At 36.9% G+C, this 22,726-nt stretch overlaps 1 protein-coding gene across 1 annotated transcript; it reads left to right on the forward strand.

Annotated features, from left to right (window-relative positions):
* Positions 1-65: 65 nt before the first annotated feature.
* INTS13 (integrator complex subunit 13) lies at positions 66-21,742 on the forward strand. The gene is made up of 17 exons (XM_061472135.1): positions 66-472; positions 1,903-2,134; positions 4,107-4,181; positions 4,955-5,157; positions 5,433-5,513; positions 6,702-6,792; positions 8,460-8,588; positions 10,230-10,314; positions 12,841-12,930; positions 13,915-14,004; positions 15,494-15,672; positions 16,450-16,620; positions 17,113-17,267; positions 18,230-18,460; positions 19,312-19,451; positions 20,098-20,233; positions 21,059-21,742. The coding sequence occupies exons 2-17, from the start codon at positions 1,910-1,912 to the stop codon at positions 21,096-21,098; spliced, it is 2,121 nt and encodes a 706-aa protein (XP_061328119.1). The 5' UTR covers positions 66-472; positions 1,903-1,909; the 3' UTR covers positions 21,099-21,742.
* Positions 21,743-22,726: the final 984 nt, after the last annotated feature.

The following is a 22,726-nucleotide window of genomic DNA, read 5'->3' on the forward strand; positions in this document are numbered from 1 at the left end:
GGGGTCGTGATGGGGGGCGAGTGAGCACGGCCTGCCGCCGCCGGGGTCCGGGTGGCTGGCGCGGCCGCGGAGCGCAGCGGGGACGGGGGGAAGGAGGGAGGAAGGGGAGAGGCGCTCCCCCCGCCAGCGCTGGGGGAGCCGTGGTGCCAGCGGCGTAAGTGGCCGCGCGGGGGTCCCGCGGCCTCAGGGGTGGGCGGAGCGGGGTGGGCTTCGGCCGCTTCTCCCACCCCCGCGGGCGCCGGCCGCGGAGGCAGGAGCTGGGCCCCGCGCTCGTCGCGGAGCCGGCGGCGGAGGAGGAGGAGGAAGCAGGCGAAGGGGCATGGAGGTCGCCTGGGCGGAGGCGTCCGCGCCCGACCCTGTCTAGGGCGTCCCGTGGGCCTCATTCCTCCTCCTCGGAGCGAGCCCGCGGGCGGGCCCGGGCGCGCCGCGGAGCGGGGCCGGGACTTCTGCATCAGAGGAGGAGCCGGCCCAGGTGAGAAACGCTTCCCTTCCCCTGCCTCGAGCCTGCGGGCGGGCCGGCACCGACCTCGCCTCCTCCGCACCCCGCCGGCCCCTCCTGCCTGCTTGGCCCAGGCGCTCTGCCAGGCTAAACATGAGGGGCAAACTCTTGGGCCAGGACCACCGGGCTTGGCTGCGACCGAAAGAGGTGAACTGTGCCCCGGCAGCTGCACCTGTTGCCGAGGGAAATCGTCCCATCATCCCCCCCCCAGGTTCTGAACGCAGTTGACTTGTATAAGTCATAGAATCACAGAATGGTTTGGGTTGGAAAGGACCTTGATCATCTAGTTCTAGCCCCCTTGCCTTGAGCAGGGACCTGTCGCTCAAGGCCCTGTCCAGCCTGGCCATGAACACTGCCAGGGTTGGAGCATTTACAGTCTTTATTGGTTTAATATTTTAGCTTATTAAATGAGCTCATATGTCTTTGGTCTTGTATATTCTGTAATTAATCAGCATTTGTGTGGACAAAATAGATTTTTATATTAGAAATGTTATGGAAGCATCTGGAAGTTGAGTAAATTTGAGGAGCGTTTGATCTGAGAATAGTGGTCTAAATAGCACTAGTCTGAGATTGATTTTCATATGTAGTTTGGGTCTTTAGGACACAAGATCTGATGTTATAGTTGCTTCAGAAGTATTTCAGCTATAGGAGAGCAAAACCCAGTCTGTTTTGAAACAGGAAGGTGTACCACACTTCATGGCAGAGCTCCCAGGCTTCATAGTTGGGACGAATACCAGAGTGCTCCTATGAGTCTTGCTTGATAAGAAACACATGCATTATAATTTCAGACTTGGTGTACCTGTCAGTGAGAGATCAAAGTACAGATGCAAATGTTGATTTAAAACCAGATGTATCTAGTGAAGTGAAGGCTGAAAAATCTACTTGGAAGTCTGATGTTTATGCAGCTTCAAAGTTTGTATAGCCTAATTATAAATTAATTTTTTTTCCATGTTGCTTATTTTAGGAAATAAGCTTTAAGTAGGAAGCAGTTTGTGTACTTTTATCCCCCGCAAAGTATCCTTTAATTAGAAAAGTGGGGAGGATAATAGTGTGCATTGGTCTTACCTTTTCAACACTGTACTTTTCTCTGTTTTTTTCCTCCTAAGGTTAGGAAATAGAAATCTAGTATTCTAAATACATATCCTAGCAAGAGTTCTAAAGGGTATGTAAATAGATTCTTAAACTGGGAATTTTGTTGGTTGTATTTTTTTTTTTAAAGCTTAATAGTTTTGTAGGAGCTAATGTATGTGATGCATAATCTAACTACTGCAAGAGGTAACCTTTGAAACTTGCATAGTCTAGTAAGATAATTTTTACACTTACTAAGTTGCGCAGTAATCTCGATTTGATTTTTTTCTTGCTTTGTACAATTTTGTTCAGATTTTTATATCTGCTTCTTTTAGGAAGAAAATGAAAATCTTTTCTGAGTCTCATAAAACTGTTTTCGTTGTGGATCACTGCCCGTATATGGCAGAGTCCTGCAGGCAACATGTGGAATTTGATATGTTAGTAAAGAATCGGACCCAAGGAATTATACCTATAGCACCCATATCAAAATCACTCTGGACCTGTTCGGTGGAATCATCGATGGAGTACTGTAGAATAATGTATGATATTTTCCCTTTCAAGAAACTGGTAAGTTCTAGCCCCACTGCAGATGATACTTTATAGCATAAGGGGTATTTCCTCATTTTATTGTAGTCTTTTAATATTGTTAGCTGGTGGTTAGATTAAAAGATCAAATATAATTTATTGTATAAAAATTTATTTCTGCTGTTGCTACACTTCATAGCTATTTAAATGAGTTCGAGTAGTACATGAATCCCAGTACATGTTTATGTTTGGATCCTTTCATTGTCTTAATGTCACTTTGTAACTTGGTGAAAACATGGAGAGGTGCTTTAAGTAACTTGCAAATACTGTGGTCTCCAGTGCTATAAGTTTATGAAAACTTGAGTGAGGTATTGTTTCAAATTGAATTTGGTTTCTAAACATGCTTGGTAACAATGCATAAGGTTTTTGGTCTCAACTTTGAAGTAATTCTGGGCTTTCGGGACAGGTAGGCTTGCCTTTCAGTTACCAGTCTGAAAAAGTGGGAGAGCTTCCTGGAACACAGCTCCTTGTTTAGAAAAATAAATCCCTGCTGCGTTCTGTAACACTGTATCATAAATTAAGGTACTGATCCTTGTTTTTTAGATCTTTTCTCACTGAGTAAACCATTGTGCAATGTCCTAAAGGTTAGTTACCCTTAAAAGAAAAACAAAAAAGAAAGTAAAACATCCTTATGACAGTGATATTGGCACAAAATAGGGATGGTGAAATACTGGCTATGTCAGGGAGCAGCTGAGCCAGGGGCTGGGCACTAACAAGTACATACAGTAGTTCAGTGGTTTGATGCATGTCATCCGCACTGCCTTGATGGATTACATGTCCTGGTTCTCAAGACAGTGAATGTTGAATTTAAACTCTGGAACATTTAATATACAGTCAAGTCCCATTGGGGGATTATATCAAGTGTATGCTTAATGGATTTGAATCAGTTGGCTGAACTGATGCCTCTACTCTGCTCTTGTGAGACCTCACTTGGAGTATTGTGTGCAATTCTGGTGTCCTCAACATAAAAAGGACATGGAACTGTTGGAACAAGTCCAGAGGAGGGCCACGAGGATGACCAGGGGACTGGAGCACCTACCATATGAAGACAGGCTGAGAAGGTTGGGGCTGTTCAGCCTGGAGAAGAGAAGGCTGCATGGAGACCTCATAGCAGCCTTCCAGTATCTGAAGGAGGGCTATAGGGATGCTGGGGAGGGACTCTTCATTAGGGACTGTAGTGATAGGACAAGGGGTGATGGGTTAAAACTTAAGCAGGGGAAGTTTAGATTGGATATAAGGAAGAAGTTCGTTACTGTGAGGGTGGTGAGGCACTTGAATGTGTTGCCCAAGGAAGCCGTGAATGTTCCATCCCTGGTGGTGTTCAAGGCCAGGTTGGACAGAGCCTTGGGTGACATGGTTTAGTGTGAGGTGTCCTTGCCTATGTCAGGGGGGTTGGAACTAGGTAATCTTAAGGTCCTTTCCAGCCCTAACTATTCTATGATTCTGTGGTATGGGAAACTCGAGGTGGCAGGTGTGCTTCCTCTTGACTTTTTTGTCATCATTAGAACTTATGGTGCTATGTGATATTTAGTAAATTTTGCTCGGTATTTACCCTTGTGATCTACTGTGACAGTCTTTGGAGAATGACTTGCAATATTGCAGTATAAGTATTTATTCTGTAGCTATTCTCCTGAAAACATTGCCTAATTATTAAAATTCTTCATAACACCCTGCAATGCTAATTTGGTCTAGAAACCGATTTAGTAGCTTAAAAATATGAACAGAGTAAGAAGTTGCTAACTGCAATGTTACAAAAGGGTAACTGAATGTAGTAGGAATGAATGCTTTTTGTGGTTTTGTTGTCGTCTTTTTAGTTTGCCTGGTCATCTCCAGAATATCAGAAGAATGAGGGTGTAATTCATATTTGTTTGGATTTGGGGAAGTAGCCGTAATGGCTGTTATCTGTATGATTTGATATAGTAAGATCTTACGTGTCCTTTTTTGATCCTTTTAGGTGAATTTCATTGTGAGTGATTCTGGGGCTCATGTCTTGAATTCTTGGACTCAAGAAGATCAGAACTTGCAGGAGGTATGCTTTGTATCTGTCCTTTTGGGTTTTAAGTCTAGATTAATTGTGGACTAAACAGCAGCTTCTTACTATGTTAAGTATGAAATAACTTTGGTTAATTAAAACAGCGGACCTGGTCTGAAATTGTATAATAGAATTTTAAGAAGCCACCTGTGAGGATGGACTGTTCTATAGGCAGCTTTACATAAGTTAAAAAGAATCCAGCAGCTTTGAGTTTAGAGTTATATATTAAGTGTTATGAGGAGATTACCTATGTATTTCTTCTGTAATTTGATGATACTGCTTGAATTTTAAATTTGGTTTTCTTTACATTTGCACTATAGGCAAATAAACTGTAAAAAAGTGAATATTGTCTTTGCTCTTGTTTTGTTTAATACTGAATGGGCTCATCCTCTGAAAAATTTACATTTACTTTGGGGAGGAACTGAATTTCCAGAATCTCGGAGAATAAAAGCAGGTGGTAACTGATAATATTAGAATTGATTTCAGGTATTGAATATAACTTGTTATTATAGCTAGGTATTTTTCAGTAAGAAATGATAATGTATAAGGCTTTGTAACACTTGATGAATGAATTGTAAAGGATAGTTTAGGGCCAAATGTTTTCAATAAGATTGGCAGCATATAATGGTCTTTAATAGCTCTGTCTGGTTTTCTCTCAATATTAATTTGCGTGTAAAATCAGTTATAATGATGACTTTTTCTCTTAGCTGATCACTTTAACAAAGGGCTGGAAAGTAACTTTCAATAACAATTTTTTTCTTTTCAATTAGTTGATGGCAGCATTAGCAGCTGTTGGGCCCCCTAATCCTCGGGCAGATCCAGAGTGCTGCAGCATACTTCACGGTCTGGTTGCAGCAGTTGAAGCACTCTGCAAGATAACAGAATACCAGCATGAGGCTCGAACCATGCTCATGGAAAATGCAGAACGTGTGGGAAACAGAGGAAGAATAATCTGTATTACTAATGCAAAAAGGTATGTGTGATCATGTGCTTCTACCATTTGCAGAGAAGTTCTTTCATAAATTTTTAGAAGCCTTTTGTTGATTGTCATGAATTCATGCTCTACATAGCTAGCTTTTTCGTGGTCTTTGTTAGAATCTTTCTTGCCATATTAAACATTTCATCTAGGGTGGTCTGTAACAAATCGAAGATTTCCCACTTGAAATAAAAGGGCATTTAGTGGCGTGTTGCTTTGAATGCGAGGATTGGTTATCCTGCATTAAAAATAAATATAAAATATCTTTCTAGTGACAGTCATGTTCGGATGCTTGAGGACTGTGTCCAGGAAACCATTCATGAGCATAACAAGCTTGCAGCTAATTCAGATCAGTGAGTATGCATTTTACAAATATAGCATATCGTATTTTGTGTGTGCCTGTTACCTCCTCTGTGAAATACAGATGTATTTTTGTTACTTAAAATTTATTCTAATGAACTGTTTAAATTAATACGTGTGTGAAACAGAAGTTGCTAAATCATGATATTGTTGACTTAGAGCTGGAGTGTAATCATTAGCTTTTCAGTATCGTCATTTATCCCCACAGGGACAGTACAGTATTTTAGGTTGTTACATTCTATGTCTTGCTCCAAAATGAAACGTGTAACTCTGCCTTGTTATATATTGTATATTTGTAATCAGTAGCACATCTGATGCATGTTTTCTTGTCAGCACTGCATTAGTTTTACATTCATCTTCAGCTAAAATATTTAACTTCTTTGAAATTAGCTTTCAATTTCTAAATTGTTGTGTAGCCTGACGCTTCCCTTGAGATAAAGAAACCTCTTGAAATATAGGTTGCATCTCCGGTGAGAAGTCATTTTTCCACCACGTGTTTTGTCTAATTAAATGGTAAACTGGCCCAGGGACTGTGTATAGCCTTGTAAAGTGTATAATAGGTTGAGATCTTATTCTTGATTGCTCCTTAGGCACTTAAATAGCAGAAGCAGGAATCTCCTATATTTACTTGCTGCAGTTGCAGTTTCAGCATGTATGAAGGATACAGGTTCCAAGTCCACTGTAAAGACAGAAAAATGATCTCATTCCTGTAGGTAGAGATGCGGAACAATGTTTTGATCTCCAAATTTCCAGCCACCTAGGGAGATAAGCATACTATCTGGGGAGTTGTTTTCATGTTCACTGGAATCCCCTTATTAATACCTGTGCATGAACTTGGAGACACGAGGCCTCTGTAGTGTCAATTTTCAGTTGAATGAAGCTCAACAGGTTACACCAGTTAAGGATTTATTCCACTGATATGTCTCAAAAGAAACACAGTGCTATAGCATCTGAAGAGCTAGAAATGTTACAAATTTTTTTTAATTCTGATGAAATTATTTTAAAGTATATGCTTTTGCAAGTCATTAATGTTAACCTAGTTTCTACAGAATGCTTTCAGAAACAGTATGATACGTCTGTATGATTCTGTGTTTCTGAAATCAGATAAATCTTGGAAGAATTGATTTTCTAGGAGATAGCCTACAGTGTGGCAGACTAAATAGAATGTTTTTATTTTTAAGTCTAATGCAGATTCAGAAGTGTGAATTGGTCTTAATCCACACGTATCCAGTTGGTGAAGACAGCCTTGTTTCAGATCGTCCTAAAAAAGAGGTAAGGAGTTTAAAATGAGGAAATTTATCCAAGGATTAGGAATCATGTCAGACTTGAAGTAGACAGTGCATGTTAAATATTCAGCAGTAACATTCTGTGCTCTGGTCTGTGGTAAGGTGTAGGAAAAAGTACAGGTGATAAGTCTCAGAAAAGCTGACAGCATGCATATTGTCATCTCGTGTATATGCTTTTTCTTGTTTTGTAGTCTTAGTGCACACATGATACCCTTTTTTAATTTCATTACTTTTTTGCATTAATCATTCATGATTCAATTTTGGTTTTGTGAAGTAAGCTTCTTAATGCTACAGAATTACAGTCTTGGGGTTTGGTTTTTTGAGAATGAAGTGCACATTTGGAAACACAGTGGGAAACCATCAACACGTGGTGTGTTGAATAGGTTAGTTGAATAACTTTCCTGCTATTCAAGCATAAGCTGCTAGCTAGCACAAGCCCTGTTTTCCCAAATCTGTCAGTGAATGATGTAGATACTGTTCAGCACTGCATTGTTCCATGTTATCAAGACTAGCATGTTAGTGGTTTTAGCCTTTTGGTTGAATGTTTTTCTCATGAAACCAAAATTAGCTTTTTTAGAATAAATTCTGTTCCAGTGTTACCAAGCAGAGAATGCCCTTTTAATGAAAAGCGTTGGAAAGCGTATCTGCTTCCAAGTGAAAGGGCAACGTTGTAGGAATGTAGAATATGCGTGAAGTTCATCAAATATTTGCAGAACCGTACAGGTACTTTTAAAGATTCTTTTATGAAAAGATGAAAAGATGCATAGAAGAAATCATTCTATATATTAACATCTCAGTTGTTCAGTAACCAAAGCATGTGTATATAATCTGTGGACTTGTATGCTTAGTGGTTGTTTGAAACCAAGTACTTCCAAAATATTTTGTGATATATTCTGCTCGTCATCAGTCTGCTTTGCTCAGTATTTTAACGTGCTGCTTGTAAGAAAGAGAAGACACGGAAAAGCCTTAAGCTTAGCATGAAAGGCATCTAGTCCTGCGTATTATTTGTAATTACTACATTCCTGAGAGTCTTTTCTAAAAAACTCTTTAGTTGTGCTAAAAAAAGCCCCACCTGCGTAATTGGTAGGGAATAAATGGACTACTACTTTCCTATGTAAGAGTCATCTTTATCACTGTGTTGGTTTTTCCTTATTAGTTAGGAAAAAGTCAAATATATCTTGTGGCTTGCATTTTTTTCCCGTATGTGTGTATATATGTGATGCAGTTATAGGTAGGCATATGAAAACTAGTTTGTTCCTGTTACTCAGCAGGTAAAAGAGCAGGAAAACTAGGCCCAGAGGTGCTATTAAGAGGATTTCTTCTCCATGTTGCGATGCTGATTCTTCCTATTAACAATTAACAAAGCAGGTTTTTAGCACACTTCTAATTATTTTTTTCTTTTTTCTTTTTTTTGACGGTCGGTAGCAACTGGAACAATTGACACAGCCAGCAAAGTTCTGAATAAGAATTAATTTTTACTTCTTGCTTTTTAGTTTCCCATGGAGTGGGAGTTTTTTGAGTAGTAATTTTTGCCCCTAGTCAAATTTAGTAGTATAAATGATGCTTATTTTAGAGTTTTAAATGAATAATACTATAATGTGGTAATAGAGCGTAATTTATTAATAGTATCTACTGTCTGTCTATTTATCATAGCTTTCACCTGTTTTAACCAGTGAAGTGCACAGTGTCCGTGCTGGTCGTCATCTGGCTACAAAACTGAATGTTTTAGTACAACAGCACTTTGATTTGGCTTCAACCACAATAACTAACATTCCCATGAAGGTAATACTGTGTCTGTAGCTTTGTGTTAACTGGCTACATCACTTCTAAATTTGTTTGAAAACTCTTAATGTTTCTTTTAATTAAATTTTTACATTGTTTTTCTCTCCATATCATATTTTCTGTTTTTTTTTGTTTTTTTTTTATTAGCCCACATTCAATGTCTGTGACCAGGTTAGTAAAAATAAAGGGGGAAAAAAAATTGAAGAAGGATCACAGAACAATATGTTGTATTGCCGAATCACAATTTTTGATGTAGCAATACAAGTGTTATTTCAGTTCTGCTTGTATTACTTTATATAAATACAATCTTATTTACCTCAGATTACTTTGTCTGTGATTCTTTTGTCTTCTTCTAGTTGTGTTTAGATATTCTTGACCCTTGTGCATTATAGTGGCATAGTGAGTCTTTTTCCTCTGTTTCATTATCATGCCCACCCAACATAAAGGTGTTTGTAACTAATAGCTGACTTTTGACTAAAGGTTTTCCAGTAGGTTTTCCAGCTTGAAGATCCATAAACCAGAAACAGAGCATAGCGGATACATCTACTTAAGAAAGAAATCAAACATCTTCTGTTCAGAGTTGCTTATGTCCCTATTTTTAAATTTTTTATCCCTACTGGGAGGGAAATCACTGCAACTAAGAATTTCAACTATTTTTAAATTTATAGTAATTTTCTGATTGAGCAGCAAGGGACAATTGAAACAGAAGTGTGCTTATTATTCAGACAAAAAGGGCAGGGGCAATCAACTTTCCTGATTTAATAAAATTCTTCACGTTCAAATACTGTCAATCATTACTTGCATCTTTTAAAACTAGAAATACTGTGTACATTTTATACGTTAAAACATTAAATTAAATAAATATTTTCACAGCTTTTAATGAGATTTTGACATGGGTCATGGCATAAATGTGACTTAAGTTTGCAAATACCTTGTCTGTAACTTTCTGACCTGTGTGCTACTGCCTCTCCCTTCTGCCTTTGTCCTTATAGTAATAGACTATGTTGGGTTCTCTGTGATTTTTCCTTTATTTATTTATTTTTTTAACTTGGCATAAATTACCAAAGTTACTGTTCTGTTTTTGCTAGTCCTCTGCAGCTGTTTAAAGATGCAGTGTCCTCTTTACAAACATCCATTTTTCAGCTGCAGTTATACTTGTTGTAGGTATCTGAAAGTGCAAGGAAATGGTAGTTGGAAGTCTGTTTTTTGGTTTGGATTCTTGATTTTTAGGTATGAGAAGTGCCAATCTATTCTGTAGTGACCGTTTTTGGCTGCTCAGAAAGTTGTAACTGCTAGTGGTATTCAATATATTGTAGGCTTCCTTAACTTCACTGATTCCAGCAAAAGTAGTTAAGTCTGTTTTTACCTAAACTTTACACTATGAACCTTGTCAAGGCATTTCTATAAAGAGGAAACCAGGGTTTCAAAAAAGGAAAAAAGAGGAAATGCAGATGGCTGCATCTTTAAACAGGTCAGAGAGCAGACAGTTTCCTCAACATTGCAATCCCATTGTTGTCTGAGGCACCTTGGAGGCTTTTTGTTTTCTTCTGGAGTGAAAGGTAAACGTAGAATCATCCGTTTATGAAAACGGAGACCTATAGCTAAAATAGTTATTTTCTTTCTACCTTTCTTTTTTTAAAGGAAGAACAACATGCTAACACATCAGCCAATTATGATGTGGAGCTTCTTCATCACAAAGAAGCACATGTGGACTTTTTAAAGAGTGGTAAGTATAAATAGTCTTCTAAAAGTGGCTTTTGATCAGCCTGCTTTCACAAAGATTGTGAGATGTAAATTTTAGGCATGATTAGCGTATTTTCAGTTATTCCTTACAACTCGAGAACTTAATTTGTAATGCTGGCATTGGAGTTTTACTCATTACTCACTTTAATATAGTAATAAAGCTATACTAATGAAAAAAAGAGGTCAAATTCATCAGACAAGTTTTCACATATATTTAGCTTATATGCGTGAAGGGCATGTCAACTTTTTGAGGTATAAAAAGATGAGAGAGCGGATGTGCTGTGATTTTGCAAAACGAAGTACCTCTTGTGGGTATTTGTGGAAAATTATTCCTTGCACAATTAAACTTTTAATCTGTCAGGTAATAATAGTTGACATCACTTACATCTCATAAGCCTGTTTATGACAGTAATTGCTTTGGAAAAGATAAGTTATTTGACTTTTGAGCTTTCTTATTGTGTTTGAAATACCTATTATGGTTTCTCTGAGGTGAATTTTTAATAACTCAATTGAGGTTAGAAAAACACAGCAGTAAGCCTTATGCACAACTATTTTGTTACAAAACGGTGCTTGATGTGAAATTTTGTTAATAAGCCAGGCTAAAAATTCTGTGTTAGTAGAATTACATGTGAAGTGATGGTGAAAAAACCCTCAGCCTGTGCCATTGTGTTATGGAATACTTCGACTGTATGTGTGCCTTTTCAGTGCTGAGGTCTCATTTGAAGCTTTTAAAGGCTTGTATATACTCTGTTTTAACTTACTGCACTGATTGTAACTTCTGTTATATGATTCAGTGCCATTAAAAGTTCAGTCTGGTTTACTATGCAGGTAGAATACATGTAGGCTGTAGGTAGTTGTTTCATTATTGAAAACTACTTTATATGGTTTTAAAGCATATTAGAAAGCTGATCATGGCTTAATTTCTAAGAAGTGAGGAATTTAACAAATGAGTTCTATCAGTTATTTAACTAAGAGTGGATGTTTATTTTCTGAAGTTTGAAATCATGTTCCGTAAGTAGCCATTTTAGGGAGTTTGTGCTTTGTTTTCTGTTAAGGGGATTACTATTACTTTGAGGAAAAGGAGGTAACTTATTATCATCACAAGTACTGTGCACCATATTTTAGTGGAGTGTATGATTAAGGGTTGTGAGGAAAAAATGGGATGCTACAGTAATGAATCGGACTCACCTGAACTTGCGTTACCATGTTGAAAGCATAATGATTTATTGTAAGGGCTCAGAAACAGTTTTGTAATACCTATTTGTTTAAAGAATAAGTTTGCTAGTAAAAGCCAAAACCAAATTCTGACAGCAATTCCTCTTCATTTTTTTTCTATTCATAGATTCTGTAAATTTGGCTTTCTTTTAATTTGTTTTTAAATAAATCTTTCAGCTGTAATAGCTCTGGTGCAAGAAAAATAAGAATTCATTTACATTGATCTTATTTCTGTGGATTTTTAGATTAAATAAATTTGTCATTTAGATAGTGAGAGGTTTCCTAAAATGATTCCAGTTTTAATGTAACTGGAAGAAAAAAATCAACTTTTGCAAGTTGCCTCCATGATTAATAATCAAATAAGACATATATTTTGTTATTAAATGTCTTTATGAAATAGAAGAATGCTTCTTACATGAAAGATTAGACAAAACTATAGCAAATAACATGTAATATTGCATGTTGATGTGTGTCTCATTCCTCCCAATTGTGGTTTTGAGCATATTAAGTGACTGTGCTACAGTAATTATGACATTTCATACAAAACTCAGTTAATTCTTTCCTGAGAAATTGTGTGTCAAAGAGCATGAAGAACACATTAGTAGAAATGTATTTTAATGTATTAGGGAGTATTGATGTCTGATTTAGGGCCTTTGTGTAGTTTTTGCCAGACCACACCATCAATGAGACATTGTATGAAAGTATTTTAATGATAAAACATCTGTTGCCAGTAGAGCATGTTGAGAGATGTTCAGATTGAATCTGATGTAGCAAAGATACTGAATGATGAGACTAAATATTTCTTCCCCCAAAAAGCCCATCTTGTCAAATGTGCCTTTAGATCAGTTTCAGTTTTGACATGAAGATATAATTTGTAATAAAGAAATGATAAGCTCTAACATTTGTTAAAGGTTCTGATTTCAGTGTGGAAAACTAAAGAAGATATTGTCTTAAAGTCGTAGGCATTTCAGAAGAAAAAAACTGTTACAGATAAAACATATCTATAATTTTCTGCATGCTGAATCAAACCTGTGGAACATGCTCTGGAGCTTCAGTATTTTATTTGCTGGGTTGGTTTTTAAAATATGTGCAATGGCTGCTGATTTCAGAGGTTATTTTTTAACTGCTGCTGCAAGTAATTTTTTTGCTCAAGTTGGGTATCTGACTTAAAAATTAGATTACATTTTGTATATGCTCATGTTACAAATATTTTGTACCATAAAGTTTAGAGTTTTTTATTGCAATATAAAAAAAATATGGTTGATCACACGCTTTTTCTGACTTTATATTGCAGGTGATAATCATGTAGGTGGCAATAGTAGAGAAGGCACATTTAAAGAAACTGTAACATTAAAATGGTGTACTCCTCGGACGAATAGTGTGGGTAGGTAACATGGCATCTTACAAAACTGCTATTCTATCTTGTGTTGAACACTGTTCTCTCTGTACATGGAGAAGAACCTGAACAAGGAGGTAATTTGCTTCTTGTTAATGCTGATTTTACCTTTTGCTCTATAAACCTTGCTGCTGACTGCACCCTGATTTAATAATGGTCATAGAATGCTCTCCTGATCTTGGCTAATTAGGGGTTTGGGTAAGAGGTGGGAGGGGTTTTGCTTTGTGGCTTTTTTCAATCTCCTCTTAAGTATCATGAAGTTGGTCCTTGACTACAAGGTTGAGTAATTGTTTGCCTTTCCCACGGGGCCAAGTGTAACTTGTCAGTTCCACAGTGGTGGGGTTTTAGCATAGCATCTTTAAGACATTGAATCTTTTTTTGTTTTAATTCTGAGGGGAGGACGGAGAGATAGAATCAAAGTACTGTCTTTAATCTTGAGTGCTAAGTAAAAAGTTTTATAAGGAAATTAAATGTATGCTATGATGCTGTCAGTGGACTAGTCCCTTAGATTAACTTTCAGACTGAAGTAAGGGAGAGATCTCTCTCCAAATCTAAGTAAAGGAGAGAAGGACACAGAAGATTTGGGATAAACTGGGTTTAAACCACGACACACTGGAACCCCATGGCCGTTCAGCTCGTGTACCCTTTATACTATCAGCAAAGTATGTTGACTCTTTGAGCCAGCAGGTCAAAAATATAGATAAGAAGTAAGAGGTGGCTGACTCTACAGTGAAAAAATTCAGGAGTTAAAGAACTGGAGGTCCTGCTGGAAATGGAACTCGGAAAGTATTTTAGGCTCTTGGTTTTGAGGATACTGGAACAATTGCAAGAACACTGTAAAAGGAGCAGACTTTTAGTTAGAGACAGCTAGACCTCTTAGTTCTGCTGATTGCAGAATAGCCTCCTCTCCCTTTCATTTGCAGGATGTTTTTTCTGTACGTGATACTACACTCTTAACTTTTCTATTTTCAGAATTGCACTATTGCACTGGAGCATACAGAATTTCACCAGTAGATGTAAATAGCAGACCTTCTTCATGTCTTACAAACTTTCTTCTTAACGGTAAATTTGTGTCCTTGGCTAATTATTTAATTTTTTAATTGTTAATATTGTGAATGGAGCACTTCACACATTTTAGTTTGTATTGCAGTCGATGTCTGTATACTGTTAAAATACCAAGTTTATTTTAACATCTTGTATAAATAAGAAAGGTGTTAAATGTACTCAAAGGCAAACAGAATGTGTTTTGAAACTTGCAGATGGTGGGGAAAGATGTAAAGAAGGAGTAAGTATTGAAATGTGGTAGTTCTTTCTGAATCCAAATTTAGAATACTTCTTACTTCATGCTGTTTAGTAGGAAACAGTGCTTTCAGTAGTTGATAGTGCACTTGATCACAATGCTCATTCCGACTTGCAAAATATTAGCAACTTAGGTCTGTGCCTGATTTTTGGCATTTGCTGGGCAGCCTCAGAAAGCTCTTAACTGGGTTATGACCAACTAAGTATGTTGATCAACTGAAGCAGGCATACCCATTATGTGTACTAGGATTGGTCAGAAAGTAGGTTAGATTTGTTTATCTTTTGCTTATCTGCAAGATCCTGCCCGTTGCTATGAACAATCTTGCTGTAAGAGGTTGTCATTTAAATCCTGTTAAAAAGATAAGCCAGAGCTTACCTTGTTTGTTCCAAACACATAATATGTAGTCTATGTTAATTTCATGTTTTTCTTACACTTAATTTTCTTAATTTCATGGATTTCTTACACTTTGCAAACACGTCTGCATTACAGGCATCCTTTTAGTAGGTTGTTTTCTTTAGCCAGGTAATTTGAATGTCTAAATAAGTATTCAGTGGTCTTATGAAATGCTATTTTTATGTATTTTCCCCTAAAGATTCTACACTGAAAAAGCACTTTGATTAATAAAAATGGTTAGAACAAAATTAATAGCATATTGTGGATAACCTCTGTCTTCTGATCTGTTTTTGCTTCCTTGTAATAACTTGTTCAGCAAATGTACCTTTTTATGCTTTTACTGGAGGTAAGACACAGGCAGTTTTATTTCTCTGGAAAATTGCATCCATTTAAGCATTAGCAGAGTATCCATTGATACCTTTATACTCAAGTAGGTTTTTGTTACTTTTTAGAAGTTGTTTTTAATGAGACAGTTTCTGCTATAGGGATGAGTTAAATTTAGTGTACAGCATAATCTGTAGTAATTACAAATAGCAAACTGCCCTTACACAATACCATTTTAATGTTTTAGAAATATGTATTTTTCCTGTGAGTGATGTCCTACAGAGAGAAGTGATTGGTCCAAGAGAGAGGCTTTTTGATCTTTCTGTGTAAAATTTAAGAGCATGTGACACTTCTGTGTAAAGACATGGAGTAAATACTCAAAGGAGATAGCCATTTCTTGTTCAGCTAGGTGAAAATTCAACTTTAAGGGATTCATAGTCTTGCTGGATAGGTACAAACCTGTATTGTATGCATTTAGTTTTTAATCTGAAATTGCAGCACAGAAATCAATGAAACTGATCTCATTTCCAACAGGTCGTTCTGTTTTGTTAGAACAACCACGGAAATCCGGCTCTAAAGTAATCAGTCACATGCTCAGCAGCCACGGAGGAGAAATTTTTCTGCATGTATTAAGCAGCTCACGATCAATTCTAGAAGATCCCCCATCAATTAGCGAAGGGTGTGGTGGGAGAGTCACTGACTACCGGATTACAGTAAGATTCTCTGTTCTCTTTTCTTAAATTGGTGCTTATCTCAGTTGACAAGAGATTTAGTGCAATAGATGTGTAAAGGGAATGTTGGTACATTTTTCTGGAGAGCTGGAGTGGATTGCATGGTCAAAACTATTTTTCTTTGTACTACTGATAGACATTTAGTATGAAGTAGCACATCTGCTTATTGTTTTCCCTGCCTCATAGAATCCTTTCCTGTCAAGGAAGTACTTGCCTCCTTATGCACTATGAATATTTAAAGTTTGTTCTAATTCTAGAGTAATATTTTTCTTGGCAAGTTTTTTCTGTGGGCTGGATACACATGGGACTATGTCCTGCTTATTGTCAGAATGGTTTGTACAATAAATAGAAGAGGTGTTGTCAGCTTTGAACCCTGGATATGGAACAAACTGCTGGCATTCTTCCCCCCCCCCTTTTTTTTTTTAGCACATCTTTTGTATCTGTTGTAAACAAACAAGCAGAAGTGGCTTCCAGGAAAACATAAAACTCTTTACCGTACATGAAATACCTTGCAGATCCAGAAGGCCTCCTTATCAAAAACCTTGCATCAATTTTTAACCCATATTTTTATAGAACTGTTTTTATGTTCACCCTGAATAATGTACATCTGAAAGCTTCAAACAGGGCTTTGGTTGCTAGAGATGAATTTAGCGGTGGGGATGGTACATGGTTAGTTATAAGACTATGCTGTTTTGCCCATTCCGTGAAAGTTACTTCGTTAGAGAAATGCCTAATTGTATCTTGTTTGGTTATCATTAGGATTTTGGTGAATTTATGAGGGAAAACCGATTAACTCCTTTTCTAGAGCCCAGATATAAGATCGATGGAAGTCTTGAAATTCCATTGGAACGTGCAAAAGATCAGTTAGAGAAACATACACGTTACTGGCCTATGATTATTTCTCAGACTACCATCTTCAACATGCAAGCTGTAAGTTACCTGTGGTTTGTAACCTTTTATTCTCTTCTAGATAAAGCTTCGCCTTGCCACTTGATGCAATATTAACTGTATTTTATATATCACTTGCCATGAATCAATTTATATTCAGCTTTATTTTCACTTAAAGCTTCGCCTTGCCACTTGATGAAATATTAACTGTATTTTATATATCACTTGCCACAAATCAGTTCATTTTCAGCTTTATTTTCACTTAAGTACTATGTATTTTATGTCAATAGATTCTATTCAATAGGCAATGACATCTAAATAGGGTAGAATATTGAACCTGACAGCTACAGTGCTGCTGGGTAAAGAAAGCATGGGTCTGCATATACCTGCTCAGAGTTACTACTAAATTGAAGATAAGAGGAAGGTGTTTTTGTTGCGTGATGTTCCATGGTTCCATTGCCTTTGTCACAGGAGAGAAACAGGAAGAAAGAAATCATAGATTTTTCTTGTGTTGACTTATGTTTTGTTTTACAGGTTGTGCCATTAGCCAGTGTGATTGTAAAAGAAGCAATGACTGATGAGGATGTTCTGAATTGTCAAAAAACAATATACAATTTGGTAGACATGGAGAGGAAAAATGATCCGCTGCCAATTTCAACAGTTGGTACCAGAGGAAAGGGTCCAAAAAGGTTACATGCATATCTCTTTTTGTTGATGTTGGACTTTTTTCAGAAATATTCTGTTGATACTGTTTTCATACCAAATTTTAAATTTAAGAAGTTTGGCCAAAGATAAAATGCAGCAAACTGCATGCTATAGGTCCTCAAAACAAATGCCTACATCATTTAGGGGCTATCACAGTACTGATATTGCTGTATGTTAGGGGAAAAAATACATAATTTTATTAGCCAGGAGTTGTAAGTATTTGAAAATATGAAAGCAAAGGTATTCATCAAGAAAGGGAAGATATTGATACAAGCAAGGATGGAGAAAATGGAATAATTTCAGATTAATAAAAGAACAATGTTTTAAAATTGGGTTACAGTAGGATAGTCAAATCAGTTTGAAGCTGTTGTTTAAAATATGGGCAACTCCTTTAAAACAAGCAATGATACCTCAGTCATTGTCCTGTGTGCACTGTATTTCTAAGAACTGGCTGAAAAAAACTTCAGCTACAGAAGATTTGCCCCCATGACTGGAAGTTATTTGCAGTAGCATGGTACAATTCTGCCTAAATTTCTTTTTTGTCTAAAGAATTAAATGCTAACTAATGTCAGTACATGAGTATGCATATGCTGACACTGCATAGGTAGCAAACACCTGAGAGAATTCAGAAGTGCCTTTTGGCAGTGAGATCTTGTGGGAGTTAAGAATCTGATTTCAGTGGACACAGTCTTTTTCAATTTAAACGTAACATTTCCCAGCTAACATCCAGAGTTAAATGCAGGGTGGTTTCAGGTTTCAAGAATGGAGTAATTCCAGTGAACAGTGTCCACTACAAGAGGACAGAGAATCTGTTTGGAGTTATTTTTTGGTTTTAGGTTTTTGGGGGGTTTCTTAAGGTATATTTTTTAACATTAATTTATTCAGTGGTTTAATGATCTAGGTAATTCTGTATGTAATACTTGGATTTTTTTCTGGCCTTACTTAGAGATGAACAGTACCGGATTATGTGGAATGAGTTGGAGACCCTTGTACGAGCACACATAAACAACTCTGATAAGCACCAGCGAGTCTTAGAATGTTTGATGGCTTGCAGAAGCAAGCCACCAGAGGAAGAGGAGCGCAAGAAACGAGGTCGAAAGAGAGAAGACAAAGAAGACAAATCAGAGAAGTTGGGCAAAGACTATGAATCAGATAAGCCATGGCAAGAATCAGAAAGGTAAATTTTCTAAAGTGAAATAAAACAGTAGCATAATCATTTTTGTCTGCCCCTGTTGCAAAGCAGAGAGCAATTGTGGTGAAACAGTTGTTGACTTTAATTTGATGTGTTCATGCTTTTAACCTTGGCTTTCTACCAGTGAGCATGAATCCCAAGGGTTTTTGCATCAGTCACCCCTACCAAACTTGGGAAATGGGCATCTTATTACAGTGCCTGTTTATCAGGCTTTTCAAATTAATGTATTTTACGAGCAGTATGATTCTTGCACAAGTTGTTGACCACTTAGCAGGGCTTTGCAGCTTGAGGAGGCGCTGCTGTTTGATTTTTATTACAGCCACACCACCTATTAGACATGAAACAGCTCTATAAAATATAAAGTGTGACTAAAAACTTGGGACAGGCAGTTATTTTTGTCCTGAAAGATTAGTGTTTAGGCATATAAACCAGATTGATTTGGCTCACTTACATTATTGTCACCATGCTGATGATGTTTCATGCCTTTTTTGTGTATGATCAAATACATTCCTACAATAAGATAAAAGAGATTGTGTGGTATTTTTGTATATTTATTGCTACTCTTTCCTTCAAAATTCTGGATGATTTTATGATATAAATACTGCTAACTAGCTTAAGTGACATCATATTTTAAGATCTTTCCCTTTACTTAAGGGTTTATCCAGAGGATTATTTGGCTAGTCTTTCCTATTGCTTTTCACTCATTGCAAGGAGCCACAAGAAATTTTCTTATGATATGGGTTGCATATAACTTTGAGGAATACAGAATGGTGTCAAGAATCATATGTGCTGAACTAGCATATTTTTCTTCACTGTTTTTCCTTCCCTCTTAAAAGGTTAAAAGGTCTCTTGGATCGTGAAAAAGAAGAACTAGCAGAAGCTGAAGTTATCAAAGATTCACCTGATTCTCCTGAGCCACCCAACAAGAAGCCTCTTATTACAATGGATGAAATGCCCACAGTTGAAAAGGCAAAAGGTAAACCAGAAGAATTGCAACATCTTATTCTTTAAAGACAGAAGTTGTTATATCAAACTGTATTTTGTAAAGTAATGAATTGAATCTTACTGGAGTTAAAGCCAAGTCACTGAGGATAACTTTTAATTAAATGCTCAGTGTTGAGGAATACTTCATAAATATGTTAACTCTTAGGAAAAGAGGTACCAGGATACTGTGTGGATATACTGATAAGTTCTTGGGTTGATGGGAGAGGGTTGAATGAATTTCTGGTAGTGCTTTTTTAGCTACTCTATGTCAGAAATGCTGTTTAAGGACAGGTATTAGAAATCACTACGTCCTGCTCACTAATAAAAACATGCTTTGAGCAGGATAGTTGTCAGAATGGGCATCTCTCACTAACATTGCTTCCTTGGTGTGAGCTGCTGTCCGTTGCAGTGGCTGAGCTGATGTTCAGATTCTACATTTGAAGCAAAGTAAATCTCATATGAAGCAACTACTAAGCTATTATCACTGCATATTTTTTATTTAGCCTCTATCAAAAGGTTGTTTAATATTAGTGGTTTTAATATGTTACACTACCATAGTTTGTAATTTCTTATCTCTAAAATGATGTTTAAGACATCAGAAATTAAATCACTTAGACTCTTTTTACTCACAATTTTAGGGCCAATGTCCTTGCTGTCTTTATGGAGTAACAGGATTAATACTGCCAACTCTAGGAAACACCAGGAATTTATTGGTCGTTTGAACTCTGTCAACAATAAAGCTGAGCTATATCAACATCTGAAAGAAGAAAATGGGTTTGTATCGGTGGTTGCATCAGTACAAATATCTTGGCAGTAGTCAGTGTGCAATATGGAGGAATAATACTTCAGTTACAGCACTAAAAAGACTCCTTACTCTCCTGAGGTTTAAAATGTATACATTTCTTTGTCTCAGTGCTGACAAGCTACAGTTCTGCTTGCTTTTCAGTTTGTATTTGCTGAGCAAGGCTGAATGCTGATAAATGGTCTTCCCTGGGCCTTATTGATAGCCCTTGCAGCAAAACTTTTAAATTTCAGGGGTTAAATAGTAGCTAAATTGAGAGGTCTTCTGCCAATCTGTTGCACGTTTTAGCTTCAAAAGGAATGGCTAGTATAAAAATATTGTTGATAATAGAGCGGTTGAATCTTATGCTGTACTGAAGATGATAGTGGTCCATGCTCTATACTAAAAAGTACTGAAAAAACAAGCCAGTTTACTTAGGTAAATAAGATGGTGGTAGTCAAGGATCCGTATAAGAAGGCTGGTAAAAATTAAGACCTTGAAACAAAACTTGCTAAAGCTCAGATTTTCAAAATCGTTTTTCTGTAGTGACATGAACATGGACTTTGTCTTTTTGGTTGATAATGAGTAACTTTTTTTGCAGTTGTTGCTGGAAAGCTTCTTTGCAAAAAACTTTCCTCTATGTACTGATTCCTTAAAGAAGCATTAGAAAGAGATAAGACTGTGTATGTTGGGGGCAGGGAGAGACAGGATGGTTAGTGAAGTAAAAAATAATTACTAAAATACCAGTCTAGGGTTTTTTTCCTTCATCTATCATGTTTCTAATAACAGGCTTTACCAATTGTTATCTTGTGTTTCAGAATGGAAACTACAGAAAATGGAAAAACAGGCCGGCAGTGATGATCAGTTATGTTTCTTTGAACAAGACTTGGCTGACTTGCAAATATATTTAATGCTGGAATAGATACTGGTACTGTTTCAGTACAATTGTATAGCTGTGGTTTGGTTTTTACATTTTTCTATTCTTATTTTTGCTATGAAATATGAAATCGGCATATCACATGAAATGAATAGTGTGCAAATAGGGGCTGTCCTGAAGTATTTTCCAGTCGTGTTTTTAGGCTGAAGAAAACCTGTGCTGCCATGGACTAAATCAAAGAATCAAAAATGTTAGTCAGTTTACTGTCCTTTCCCCCAAGTATTGTTTCATATTTCAAAATCAGTGATGACTGTTAAAAAAAACCCGTATTGTTAATTTTGGTTGGTGAATACTTTTATTTATATGGAACTTTGTCAGGAGTCCAGAATGATGGAAAAGACTGCACACTGAGTACCTGATCACAGAGCTGAGAAAATGCTGGCCTTGGTTTTCAACTAAGGGGTGGGAGGGAGAGTGAGTGGTTTTACTGATTAAAAACTGTTGTTTTAAGTGATTTTTAAAATTGACTAGAAATGATCATTAGAAAGCAAAGCCTTTCAGGTGGTTGTGCTGGAGTTAAGTCTTTGTAAACAAAAGTAAAATAAAATTTTTGCTAATCATTAAATTATTTTTTATGAAGTATGCCCTCTGAGACACCTTTTGGTTTTAGCTCTAAGCTTTTTGGATGTCACTGGAATACCTTCTGAATATTGATGGCTGTGAAATGGCAAAGTGGGTGATCTGCCTTTAGTTTCTTTGAGTAGAGCCTTTTGTGTTAATGAAGCGGAGTTCTTGAATGGGAAAACTCTCACCCAGTGTCTATGATCTAATCCCTTACAAGATTTTGGGTTGGTTTTCAAATGGGTTGATTTGAGTGGGCTAAGGAAAAGATAAATAGCTAAGCTCTCTGAGTATATCTGTTTACTGATCTGCATCCATTGCCTTACTCTAGCTTGTATAAGCAACTGAAGGTCTCACAGATTTGAGATATTATCATTTCAGTTAATTTAAGACACATCTTTGAGCTTTTTCTAAAACTAAGTGAATATATTCATATTTCTTCACCTCAAATGTTAAAATAGTTTGACTAGATCTGAACACAAATAACATTCAAGTGTACTTTGCTTACATTGGTATCTGAGTCCTTTCTTCAGCTGTGTATAGTTTCAAGGTGATTTTTTTAGTCACTGATGCAGATGTTCTAAATGATTTTAGAACCATTTTACACAATAATTAAAGAGTACTTGCATGATATTTTTTATCATTCTGAAACTTATGTAGCATTTGCAGAAGCAATGTGTAATTTTTGGAGATTCTAAAGTCAGAAGACTTTCATTTTCACTACTTAATTGACAGTAGGATGTCCTGTATCACCACATCTGTTGATATCTGAAATATTCTGACAGAGAAAACTACCATGGAGTTACTGTTTATTGTAAGTTTTGGTTGTTTTTTTTTAAATAAGGTTGTATTGTATATCAGTCCCTTATTTACTGAAGGACTGTTAATGTCTGGAACATATGGAGCATGTAAATGTCAGCTTTCTGCAATTTTTTGCTGGTCTAGAGAAGTGTAAGTGAGAGGTTTATCCTGTGCCTGGGGGAATTGT

Source organism: Pezoporus flaviventris, unplaced genomic scaffold, assembly GCF_033815535.1.
Source record: "Pezoporus flaviventris isolate CSIRO_AGI_PZ_B2104156 unplaced genomic scaffold, CSIRO_AGI_Pfla_v1 ptg000070l, whole genome shotgun sequence".
In the NCBI taxonomy this organism is placed as follows: domain Eukaryota; kingdom Metazoa; phylum Chordata; class Aves; order Psittaciformes; family Psittacidae; genus Pezoporus; species Pezoporus flaviventris.

Excerpts from the sequence above, each read along its gene's own strand:
- INTS13 (XM_061472135.1), top strand. The coding sequence starts at position 1,910 with ATGAAAATCTTTTCTGAGTCTCATAAAACTGTTTTCGTTGTGGATCAC. Across the intron at positions 4,182-4,954 it reads AAGATCAGAACTTGCAGGAG|TTGATGGCAGCATTAGCAGC; the intron begins GTATGCTTTGTA and ends CTTTTCAATTAG. Across the intron at positions 16,621-17,112 it reads CCATCTTCAACATGCAAGCT|GTTGTGCCATTAGCCAGTGT; the intron begins GTAAGTTACCTG and ends TTTGTTTTACAG.